Source organism: Mastomys coucha, chromosome X (assembly GCF_008632895.1).
Source record: "Mastomys coucha isolate ucsf_1 chromosome X, UCSF_Mcou_1, whole genome shotgun sequence".
NCBI lineage: Eukaryota > Metazoa > Chordata > Mammalia > Rodentia > Muridae > Mastomys > Mastomys coucha.
In genome coordinates, this window is record NC_045030.1 from 134,185,749 (window position 1) to 134,198,356 (window position 12,608).

Genomic DNA, 12,608 nt, shown 5'->3' on the forward strand with positions numbered 1-12,608 from the left:
AAAGAAGCTAGCTAGTAAGAAGAAGTAAATATGAAGGTTCCTGATTAAACTGCATGGAGAAGGGCTCGATGTTTGCCTCCTTACTTCTAACTGGACGGGTAAGGCGGCCGACAGGGCAGTCTCTGGATTGTCATTCCTTCAGTCTCTGATCCACACTTTGTCTCTGTATCTCCTCCCATGGATATTTTGTTCTCCTTTTTAAGAAGGACCGAAGTATCCACACTTTGGTGTTCCTTCTTCCAATGAATCCTCATATAACACCTCATTCCACCTGGCTTAGTCCTAGCTGCTACTTTCTAAGATGGAGGAGTTGCCATCTGTCATTGGGAGAAAGACACTTCCTCCCACTCCTTGCTAGCAAACACACATACCTTTAGGTCCTATTAAGCCAGAAGGTCCAGGGTGGCCAATTGATCCCAGATGGCCAGAGGAACCTGGGAGGCCTGGGTCTCCATTCATACCTGAAATCCCTTGAAGTCCTAAGTGTGAAACCAAGGTGGACATTCAGAATAAGGTATGGCTTGAAGCGAATCCTAACTCCTTCAAAATAAAGTTTTCAAGTAGCATGGTACCTGGAGAGCCAGGGAAGCCAGGATCTCCAGCAATGCCAACTTTTCCACTGTCACCTTTGTTTCCTGGGTAACCTCTATCACCAACTAGTCCATCTTTTCCTTTGACACCTAGAAGATCAAACAATTGCTGAATGACTAATCTCTATTTCTGAAATTGCACTCCTCCATGGGAAAACATAAGCAGGAAGGTGAAAGCATTTTGAGATGTTGAAGGAACTTTGATTTAGTGAAGAAACTCGGGAAAAGAGTACGGCAGTTGTTTTTGTATTTGGAAGGTGCTACCCATCTGAGAAGGGAGGAGACATTTTCTGGGTTCCTTCTAGAATCAAAATATGATGGACTGAGATGTTTTTGCAGTAAAGATTAAATGAAAATAGGTAAACGAAGTCTTAGGTAGTTGGTCCACCATGCCAAAGGTACGTATCAGTGGTGCAAATCAGTTTGCTTGGAAAAACTATAGGAATCCACTGGATGGAAGCTGAAGAACTTGGGACTGATCTCCAAAAGTCGATCTAGTCCTCTGTTCTGAAGCATTTGTGAGATATGGACAAAAATGTCTTAGCCCTACCTTTAAAACCTAATTCGCCAGGCTGTCCCTTGGGTCCTGGGCTTCCAGAAATGCCAAGTGTTTGGCCTTGATCCCCTGAAGGTATAAAAAATATTTTTTTAAATGGTTAGAAGAAACAATTGTTCAGTTTTTCCGTCCAAACAGTCTTTTCAATATATTTCCCCCCTCAATTCAGATTCAAAACAGAAGAGCTTCTTGACCTGGGATGCTAACAAGCTACTAGGATGAAATGTTTTATACACAGCACTCCTCTACTGGAAACATGGTCCAGTACATGTGAGAAGATGGTAAATGGGCCCTGAAATACTGCCAGAATGGAATAGTGATTCATTTAAACAAGGGAACTGGTTCTGCCTATGGGCTGTGCTCATCAGGGGAAGAGGTGCTCTGAGTTCATTTCTGTGTTGATGTTTTGGTGTATCGAAATACAAAGCGAATGGAGTGTTTATTTGTTTGTTTATTGTCCATGAAGGCCTGGAGAAGAGATTCTGGCAGCTGACACTGTTGTTTGCAATGTCTTTGAAGAACAAGGAATGCATGCAGAGCGTGTTTGGCCAATGGGAAATATAAACAAAATTCCTTTTCCTCCTTAACACAGCTCCCCCTACTCCTGAGTTGGGGTTTGGTAGAACATCACCTTGGTCTAGGCAAACAACATCAAAAGACAAAATGTTCCTTACCTTTTAAACCCGGGACACCAGTTGCTCCCAGGAGGCCAGAAGTCCCAATAAGCCCCTGTGAACCCTTTAAAGCAATATGGAAATCATCATTTCTGCCTAGAGCTCAGAGATGCTCATGCTCTTCCACCTCTCCCCCAACCCCTAGCCATTGCCTGGGGGATGCTGATTACACACTGTGTTAGGCAGGACAGGAGGTATACCCTAGACATGGGAAGGTGCTGAGCCACATACTGCTTAGGGTTTTCAGGGGGAAAATTCCATCTCAGTGAATCAATGTACAGCTGCATTAATTATTAAGTCGCAGGAAACGTAGAACATGACCCCTAGACAAGGCCAAAGTACTCTGGCCAAAGCTCTAGAGTCATCTCACATAATCATTGCTTTAGCCAGGAGTTATGGCACATGCTGATTATCTCAGCAGTCAGGAAATAGAGGCAGAAACTTCACACTACATATTGAGACCTTGTTTGAAAACTGGGAAAACAAAACAATAAAAAACAGCAGTCTTGCTTTACTAAGCTGTGCCAGATCTCTGCTGCAGGCTCCACAAAGAACACGAGGTTGTCCTGTTACCAGGTAGCAGGCTGTAAGCATGCAGGTGCTAGTCTGCATTTGGATGGATAGATCCTCATTTACAGTAGAAGTCACACGCACTCATCAGCAGCTTTCTGACACACTCTGAATCTGGGGAGTGTTTATGTCAGCTGCTTTCAGCTGTTTTCAGGGTACCTCGTATGGGTTGAGGTATTTGGAGATGTACCTAGTAAAAATGTGCTCCAACTAATGCTTTGAACAGGAGGCTCAGTAATGGGCTAGGTCACTGTGTTCTTTGGACCATTACCAAGGGTGCTCCAACTATTCTGCTTGTTTTCTGGCCTGGCTTCATATAGCACACTGCTGTAGACACAGCTGTTCCTAATGTGAGTCTCTGCTTATGCTAGGACTCCCACCTCTCCAAATGTACTCCCACTTTACTTCTATCCCTCTTCTGTGAGTTGTCAGGACCTTAAATCTAGAATGATTTCTTTAGATAATGTTTCAGTCATGTAGGTCTATCTTTTCTACCAGATTGACTGATGCTTTTGAAAGACAAGAATTTGCCTGTAGTGACTACAAGTATTCTGGGCCCAATCAATCAGACTACTAGTTATAAAGAGCATGCAATATGTCTGACCACAATGTTCTTTGCATCTCAACCATCTCAACCATCACTATTGTCTGAAAAAAGTTTGGTTATTAGCCTACATTTTTGAAAAAAATATACCAGATGAAAAAATGAGGCTCAATGATGTAAATTAAGCAAGGTACACAAGATCACAGAGCAGATGAGTGATTGAGCTATCTGACATTTAAACTCAAGTCCATCTGTGTCAAACCTACTCTACTTTATTCTGCCTTTTAAGATTTATGTTTTAAAATGTTCATTTGCATGTGAGTGTGAAGTGGAAACTTCTGGTTTCTTTGAAAAGTCACTTATATCAAATGATGTCTTGCTGGGGCACACAGCTGAAAGGATATTTTGCTAAAGCAGACATGTGATTGAATGTTTTGAGGAAGCAGACACTGGTGAAAGGATGTTTGGATATAGCAAACATGTGAAAGGATGGATGATGTTTAGATGACCCCACAGACAGTGGGAACTCAAGCATCGGTTCTATTTGCTTCACCTCACTATTCTTCACTAAGTATATGTACGTATTGGTTTGCCTTATATTCCATTGCTGAGCTCCACTTGTGGTGACGTCATAGAAACTCCCCAAAGAACTTCTCATGAGGATCCTGCAGCTTCTTGCCGCTTCCATGGTGGGCTCAGGCTGGTTGGTGAGCCTTGCAGTTTCTTCTGGATTGAACTGCCCTTGTTGATTCTTATGTGGTATCTACTGAGTGCACTGGTCTGTAGCTGCTGGTTTGTGAGTGGTGATTGCTGAATAGACTGGACTGCCACTGCTCATTTATGTTGGCGTTTTGCTAGAGGACTGGACTGCTGATATACTGACAATCAAGGTAGGATTTGCCCCCAAAGAACTACTTCTAAACAGATCTATTTACCCAGGTCCTGATAACTTTTTGTTTCCACTACCTCTGGTGGGTAGCAGGCTCAAGGGGAGGTTGAATCCTTATTAAAGGAGGTTGAGAAAAAATTATGTGTACATGTATGTGAGAAAGAGTAAAAGTGAGAGAGAAAGGAAAAAGGAGAGGGAGAGGCAGAAGAAAGAGGGAGGGATGGAGAGAGGAGAGAGAGGGAGAGAGACAGAGACAGAGAGACAGAGAGACAGAGAGAGACACACAGAGAGAGAATCACATGTGCATGTGCCCATGGCCAAAGAATGCTTTGGATCACCTGGAGCTGTAGGTTGTTGTGACTGCTAAGAACCAAACTCAAGTCTTCTGGTAGAGCAGCAAGCACTTTTAACCACTGAACTATCTCCATAACCCCTATTCTGCCTTTTAAAGGCCCGGATAATCTAGACTTGATTCTTTGCTACTTGTTGTCCCCCGTGGTACTTCAAGTACCTTCCTATTAAAGTATCAAGAAGTCTTTGAATGCTAGGCTCAAAGATATAGCTCAGTGATAGAGTGACGTGGAAACTTCTGGTTTCTTTGGAAAGTCAGTTATGTCAAATGATGTTTTGCTGTGGCACACAGGTGAAAGGGTTTAGAAAAAATATAAATATAACCCAACAGAAAGTGGACAATGCTGGATGATATTGGTATGCCTTACCATTGATTATTGGTCATTTGTCATGACTCCATAGAGAGAAAAGTACCAAAAAACTTCTGGTGGTGTTCTGGCAGCTTCTTGCTGCTTCCATGGACTCAGGGCTGATTGGCAGAGTGAAGTGGAAGCTTCTGAATATGTCAGCTAATACAGACTCACATGGAGCTTTGCTGAGGCAAGACCCATGGGAGGACATGTGATGTTTGGAGTACAACTAGAACTCAATGGACAGTGAGGGTGGGCTTGCATAGCTAGCTTTGCATTGTTTTGTTGATCTTTTGTCTTCTTCTTTGCTGCTCTTCCCTTCCTTAAGAGAGGCACTACAGAGAACTTCTTCTGGAATAAGTACTGATTGTGGTCACTCCTGCTGACTCCTGCTGATTTGGTAGTAGCCTGGCTGTTTCTGCTACATTGTGCCAGAACTGCTGATTCATGTTTACTATCCTGACACTACTGAACTGGACTGCTGGCATCCTGACAATTGGAGACTGAAACTGCCCCAAGGAACTACTTCTAAACAGCATACAGCAGGGCTGTGTGGCTTCTTCTGGATCGGCCTGCTGTTTCTGAATTGTGAATGGTGTTTGAGAGTGGATTGAGTTGCCCCTGCTGATTTGTGTGAACTGAATTGCTGATATCCTGATAATGCAGACTGGATTTACTCCAAAGAATTATTTCTAAACAAGTCCACTTCCCCCATATCCTAGTAACCTTTCTTTCCCACTACCTCTGGTGGGTGGTGGGCTAGAAGGGAGGTTAAACCATTTAAAAACCCTTACTAAAAGTAGGTTTTGAAAAATCTAAGCCTACAATAGAATACTTGCCTAGAATGTTTGAGGCTATATATTTAATCCTGAGTAAAAAAAACCAAAACCCTACACTTATTTCTTACTGGGTGTGGTGGTGCATACCTATAATCCTGGAACTTGTAAAGGTGAGGCAAGAGTATTATGAGGTCAAGGTCTCCCTTGACAACATAGTAAGACCTTGCCTTAACAACTTTCTTCACAATCTGTAAAGCCCAGCTTAATGTGGGCTGTGGGGTTGCTGGCCATGGGGTGCAAATCAAAAGGCTTATAAGGCTATTTTTTGGTCCAAAAATCTCACTGAAGAAGTGAGATTCTCTGAAGAACCAACTAGGAGCAGTTTGATATGAGCAATGAAAAGTGGCTTGCCAACCTAGAAGGAGCCCAGCAACTCATAATGAGAAGGTGCCCTTAAGAGCAGGCAGAGGTGTGTTGGAGACTGCAAAGTGGGCAGGAAGCTTTGCCACATGGGGCCAATAAGGGGAACAAAGATATAAAGGAAAAAATGCTGAGGGTAAAGATAGGAAGATGCGTCAGATACTCATGGAGAGCAAGGGCTTTGAGCTTATCTTGAGGACAGGGTTTGGGAAGCAACCTGGAATCAGAAAGATGGGAACATGGGACATGTGCCCATGTTGTAAAAGGTTCAGTTATGGCGAAGAGACAAGAATCTGGATAAACTTACACTTTTTCCTGGCATTCCTGGGAAACCTGCAATCCCAAGAGACCCCTTCAGGCCAGGTAATCCCCTTCTTCCCATAGATCCAGGGGAACCTGGCCTCCCATTGAGTCCTTTGATGGTATTGGTCTGACCAGGAGCTCCAGGTGGACCTGGCAACCCTGGGATGCCACGCTCTCCTTTGTCACCTGGGGAAGAAGCAAAAACCTGTTAGAAAAAGGCTAGGCAAGGAAAGATCTATTTGTCTAGGTGCTGGTACTCATAGTCCAAGTGTGCTCTCAGGTAAGGCAAAGGCTGGCTTGGGGGTAGTGTTGGTGGAAGGTGGTACTGTTGGTGTCATCCCAGCTCTAGTGTTGGACAAGTAGCTCAGTATCTAAGCCTTGCTATCTACCAGGCTATTTCAGTGGTACCAGACTGTGGGCCAAAACCTTCAGTTCTCCAGTGGCAATAGTATGAGTCAGTCTCAAGGAGCAAGGGACTATTAGGAGGAAGAAAGACAGCCTCCTTGAACCTCATTGTTGTTCCCACACTGCTGTTCCTGGGGATGAGCTTTGCTTTTCTTGGGAAGGAAACCAACCATGGCTATAAATAAATCCTTTCATGAGAATTGCTCCCAAATGTCCCTTGTCTCAGTACCTCTGGGCCCAGGAAATCCATTTGATCCAGCAGAACCTAGAGAGCCCTTTTCTCCTTTGAACCAAAGGTTTAGCATTGGAGGTCTTGGACTAGATATGCCAACTGGCCCTGGATCTCCTCTGTCTCCTAAAGGAAGGCAGATCAGGCAGTCATCAGGAGAGTAACAGTTTATACACAAAGTTACGCACAAATATGACCTTTCATAGTGTTTCTTCCCACATACACCTCACCCAATTTCGAGAACTTTCTTTCCTCTTTCACACCCCCGTCCTCTAACTTTGCATTTCTTTGTATGCTCTCTCTTTCTCCAGACCCAAAAGTCACTAATAACTTTAGGTCCTACTCTAAATTCTCTTTCAAGGATGATCTTGGAGTATATTGTTGAGGGCTCCATTTTGATTTGAGTAAGTGTTCCTCAAAGATCTGGGTAGTAAAGACTTGTTTCTCAGGTACTGACTTCATAGGGAGGTGTGGAGCCTTTTATGTGTGGAGCCCAGTGGGAGAAAGTCAAGCTATTGAATGTATCTTCTTGAAGGGGACTGTAACACTCCCACTCCTGTCTCCTTCTCAGTTCTGTTTTCCAGCTGCTATGAAGGAAGCTCTGCCCCATGATGCCACCGGCAGTTCAAAATCAACAAGGTCAACTGATCACCAATGGAATCCTCAGAAACCAAGAACTAAGATAAATCTTTTCCTTCTTGAAAACTATTTAAGCTAGGATTTTCTTTGCGGTTGTCAAAGGCTGACTAACATAGTCCACATCATGTACTGTTAATTCTGAAGTGAGGAGTAGCCTTTTGGTTTCAAAGGACTTTATTTGGAAGTCCAAAGTTTTGTCTAATAGGTGGTATTCATCAGATGAGTGACAAAGTTGACAAGCAAAATACATGTTGAAAAACAAAGTGGTTGTTTTGAAATCTCTCTCTCTGGATGTGCCTCTCTCTGTTTCTCTCTCTGCCTCTGTCTCTGTCTACCCACACCCCCTCACCTTTTTCTCCCGGAGTACCAGCCTGTCCAGGTTGTCCCACCTTTCCAAATGACCCCGAAAATCCTTTTAATCCATCAGCTCCAGGAAGACCAGGAAGACCAGGGAACCCAGGGAACCCTACTGGTCCAGAGGAGCCCTTTTCACCTGTTGAAAAGTAAGACTTTCTCTTATCATTTTTTGTACATACAAGGAAACAAAAGGAGGCACAGAAAGTTTGAATTGCTTGCACAATGTTGCAGAGCTAAGAAGTTGCAGAGGAAGGATTTGAACATAGGTTTCTCTAACTCCAAAGTCTCACTCTTTACCAAGCATGTTAGTTATTGCCCATTCTAGGGTTCCTCTGAAAAGGCATATAGCACTGAGCACCAGAAAGAAGTGAAGGTATGGGCACTTCTGCTTGAATTCATTAAGTTCAGAGCACATGTAGGGGCACAGAAAAGAAACACCTAGTTCCGGGTGGGGAAGAGATGAATGTAATCTTGCCCCTTTGTACTAACCAGCTGTGTGCACTGTGCTGAGACTAGCCATTTTTCACCTATTTAAAACAGAAATGCTGTACACCTAACCACTGCTATGTCAGTCACAGGAAGTGAGAGTTGTTAGGCTCCTTGGTATATGTGTCCTACTGAGTGATCTGTCAGTAGCTGGCCTTTTCTGTTGATCAGTTCATTGTTCCACACAGCAAGCAGGTTGAGTGACTCACGTTCGATGACAGTCTTCCTTTAGTACCAGCCTGGTCTAAATATCTTGCTCCAAACAAAACAAAACAAAACAAAAAAAAAAACCCTGCCTACCTTCTGTCCCTGGGTAGAGAAGAGGGGAGAAGGCAAGTTGAGCAGCTTGGCATGTTCCTTGTGGGTAGTCCCTGACTACTTTACTGGTCTTCCCAATGACTTCACTTACCCTTTTGGCCTGGGATGCCTGGCAACCCAGTGACTCCTGACACACCGGGGCTCCCCAAGAAGCCAGCTGACCCTGGAGGACCAGGAAGGCCTTTTATCCCAGGTAGACCTCTTTTTCCAGTTGACCCAGGGTGACCTATGTCTCCTCTTTGACCTTTCTTCCCAGGATGCCCTGAATGATTATAGAAGAGAGAACACAGGTCAGCTAGTGAGGCTCTGGTCACATTTGGGCCACTGTTTATTCCCATAAGTTCTCATTGGCTGGCTAGCAGGGGTTTGTCCACAGTCCTTTAACAATACCCAAAGAGAGATGCCAAGAAGCCCAGTGCTGAATTGGTATCAGAGTATTAGTACCTAGCACCCAGAGCACCACCCTAAATGCTCATCACTTCCAGCATGGCACAGCAGTGGGCAGGAAAAGCAAGTGCCTTGTAATTATAATTTCTTCTTTTATGGATGTGGTTCACACAGGAGCCTCTAAATGGAGCTCAGGGAAACCAGGGTGGCAATGGGGCTCCAGTTTCCCTGGTACTTCCACCCTGAATCAAGTTACAATGGTTGTTTCCTGAGCCAATTCCTGAAGTAGAGTTTAAATCTGAACTGTTGTTCTGGCTTCCCAGGGAGTCTCGCATACAGGGTTGCCCTTTTAATCCCCCAAGCAAGCAGTTAAATCAGCCAGTTCCTTGGCATTAGGTTTGAAAGACCCCCTAGTGCCAAGTATTGTAGAAGCCCACAAGGCCTATTTGGTCTCCTAGGTATTCTGAGTCTTCTTTTACCAGGGCTTGAAGTTGGTCAATGGGATTAACCTCCTGAGCTGCTGCCAAAGTTGAATGTCCAGGTACAAAGCAAGGAAATTAAAAAAACCAAAGGATTAAATCAATGACGACAGAAGTATTTGGGCTCCCAAGGACCTCAGTGAATGACTGACTTAGCTTTCCATGAAATGAAAAGCATCAAGTAGCTGTGAGCCCCAGGGCTCTAATGGGAAGCTATGAGGATAACTCTGCAACAAGAGAGGGGAATACAATGGGAACGAACCTTATAGCAGGGGTTCAGGGATCCCTGGCCTTGTAAGCAAGGCCACATTATAGTAGATAATCACATAATTCCCCAGTGGGGAGTCTTAGTGAGCTTGTGGGCTGGTTCTTTTTTGTTAACCTTCACTTCAGCAACTTATATGAAGACCCCAGAAATAGGATAAAAGAAATAAAAGGCCTATGAATGGCTCTGCAAATAACCCAGCTTCAGTCACTTGGTCAGTGATGCAGTCTAGGAGGCAGAGTAAGGATGAAGATATAAACAAATAAACAACAACAACAAAAAAAGATGAACTGTCAATGTTAGGCTAGAACCAATGGGTGTCAGTCCTCATTACTGTGTGAAAGCCACTATTTGCCCATGGACCCTCAGAAGCATGTTCTCCAGATAGGCAGGCCAGTGATGGGGGAGGGGAGAGGTCACATTCAGCTCCAGTTTCACTGTAGCTCAAAGCAGTCTTAACATAGCAGCAAGGAGGGTTTAACACAATTCAACACAGGGTGGTTTCTTTAATAGAAAAAGGCCAGCGGCAGGCCAAACATCAAAAGAGGGTAGGAGGCCCTGGAAGAGGGAAGTGACAGAGATTTGTTGTCATGGTTCAGAAGCTAAACAGTAGCAATGTGTTCTGGTCTGGCCCAGCCAGGATGATCTAGGATTTGAAACTAGAGAGGTTAAGAAAGTCAAATATCTTAGATGCTAAGCATGTCATACTGACACTATTAGGCCCCAGGATGCCTTAGCCTAAGTAAGGCTCTGTCAAGTTGGGATTCTTCCTTCAATGGATTTACCTGAAATGCCTGGAAGGCCTGGTGCTCCTGGGAGTCCAGATGTGCCCTTGATGCCAAATGGATCAGTAGACCCTGAGGGTCCTGGCTGTCCTGGTGGTCCTGATGTTCCAGGGTTGCCTGGCTCACCCTTGGGGCCTAGCATACCAGATTTCCCATTCAAACCTAATAAAAAGGAGGGGGCAGATGTTTATAGTCTAGTTAACAGGGAGGTGCTGGCTCATCAAACCATCTTCCAATGCAAGGACTTGGCCCAGGAGTCACCTCAGATGACACTGTCTTCTCTCACCAGTAGCATTGCAAGAAATGTGACTATTTGTTATACCTATTCTTGGAATTACTACAGAAAGAAAATGGACTGCAACCACATAAGGAAATTTCCACCTCCAAAGAGACATAGAATAGAATGTCATTTTAGCTCCCTAATTAACCCTGCCAGATTCATGCATGCACTTTATACACATATTCGTGCAAAGACAGCAGTTACTATTAAAGCTTTCTGTACATTGCTAAGTAAGGGGCCAAGAAGAGTCACCGTTGGGTCCTGGAAGGCCAGAGTCTCCAGGAAGTCCCTTGTCCCCTGGCAATCCCTGTAGGCCTTGCTCCCCTGAAGCACCATTTTCAGCACCGAAGATGTCACCAGCAATTCCCTTGGAACCTGGTAACCCTGGACTGCCAGCTTTCCCAGGGTAGCCATCTTTTCCAGGAAGCCCAGGAAACCCAGGCAATCCCTTCTCCCCACGAGCTCCAGGAAATCCTAAATGTAAAGAGGCAAAAATAAAAAGAACATGGATGGTTAGAGCCAATCTGTCTGGATAGAGAGCTGAGACCAACTTCTCTAATACAGAAGTCCATATATTAAAAAAAAAATTATCAGTGATCCCCGTTCCACGGAGGACTTGTACAGAGGTAGGGACTACACCACATGAGTGGAAGGAGGCTCTGGTTTGTCGAGGTTGGGAGTAGGCACAGCTCAGCATCCCTTTTCTGCTCCTGGGGCTCAATGGTTGCTAAGAATGCAAGTCACACCATGTCTTCTGGCCAAAGCTCAGTCTCTCCTACAGTTTTAAACCTTTTGTGGCCACGTCCTTCCTCTTCTTGAGTGGGCAGAAAATAGTAGAAAGAAATGAAGCAATGATACACACTAGAGCAGGTGGCCCCAGATAAGACTCAAATGCCACTAGAAAAACAGTGGTTCAGAGCACACAGACTATTGGCTCTTATCCTAAAGTTTCTGCTCACTAGCTATTGTGAACAGGCGGATAATTTGTATGACTATCAAGTTCCCAGGTGATGTAGGTGCTAAGCCAGGGAATGCAGCTGGAGAACCAGTTGCATACACTGCAGTCCTGTGGAGCTCAGGTTGGAACAAGTCTGGAAAGGCAAAGAAATGGTTAGCTTCCTTTTGGACTGATGTGAACTTCCTTTTTTTTTTTTTTGCCTCTAAAAAGTTCATCTAGGATATTGATCAGACAACTGCAGCATCCTGGCTTTGTCACTAGTGGCTTTGTGAAGTATCAGTTTCCTTCTCTGAGAGTTAAGGGATTGCTTTCATTGGTTTCTTGAGGGCCTTATTGCCATGTTCCACTCTTGCTCTCTGGCATTCTTAGCTGGAAGTAAATTCAAACCATCTCAGCCAATCCAGGGAGCAGACCTAGCTTACCATCCTCGATGGAGGATGAAAACAGTCCAAACATAACACAGGATCAAGTTGATGACACCTTTCCTTACCTGGCAATCCTGGGAGATGTAGTAACCCTGGACTTCCAGGTCCTCCTTTGCTTCCATGAGTGCCAGGCTTGCCTGGAATTCCAGGGAGGCCCCGAGTTCCCTTAGAACCTGAAAACCCAAATGTAAGTAGTGAGTAGAAAGGAACACTGGCATGGATAGGTTAGCTATGATGCCTATGGTATCGATTCGACTCTCTAGCTGGCTTCCTCGGGTCTCATTTCCTCAAAGCACACTCTCCAGAAGCCATTACTTCAGTTGCTGAGGAATCCATCAGCAGGACTCTCACATGCTATTGGTGTCCTTATTTCCTTGGATTAAAGGCCCTTAAAGTGTGCTTACTTTCTCTGGCCTCATTCCATACCTGGGAATCCAGGAGCTCCAGGAGATCCTGATGGACCATATGACCCAGGAATAATGCAAGGCAAGGTGACTCCTGTAAATGATAACACATAGAAATGTGAGCTCAGCCAGTCAGAGAAGAGTTTCCCTTACTTGCTCCTTTTT

At 44.5% G+C, this 12,608-nt stretch overlaps 1 protein-coding gene across 4 annotated transcripts in view; it reads right to left on the bottom strand.

Annotated features, from left to right (window-relative positions):
• Positions 1-12,608, bottom strand: part of Col4a6 (collagen type IV alpha 6 chain) — a 312,614-nt gene that overhangs the window by 18,354 nt on the left and 281,652 nt on the right. For 3 of the 4 annotated variants that reach the window (XM_031368791.1, XM_031368795.1, XM_031368793.1), the window contains 12 exons: positions 12,466-12,537; positions 12,105-12,212; positions 10,909-11,130; positions 10,377-10,538; positions 8,552-8,722; positions 7,649-7,792; positions 6,661-6,786; positions 6,031-6,212; positions 1,821-1,884; positions 1,141-1,215; positions 573-680; positions 372-479 (listed from right to left, as the gene is read on the bottom strand). In XM_031368791.1, the coding sequence (XP_031224651.1) occupies positions 372-479; positions 573-680; positions 1,141-1,215; positions 1,821-1,884; positions 6,031-6,212; positions 6,661-6,786; positions 7,649-7,792; positions 8,552-8,722; positions 10,377-10,538; positions 10,909-11,130; positions 12,105-12,212; positions 12,466-12,537 (1,542 nt within the window). The remainder of the gene's footprint in view (positions 1-371; positions 480-572; positions 681-1,140; positions 1,216-1,820; positions 1,885-6,030; positions 6,213-6,660; positions 6,787-7,648; positions 7,793-8,551; positions 8,723-10,376; positions 10,539-10,908; positions 11,131-12,104; positions 12,213-12,465; positions 12,538-12,608) is intronic. The other variant, XM_031368798.1, reaches the window with a different exon arrangement.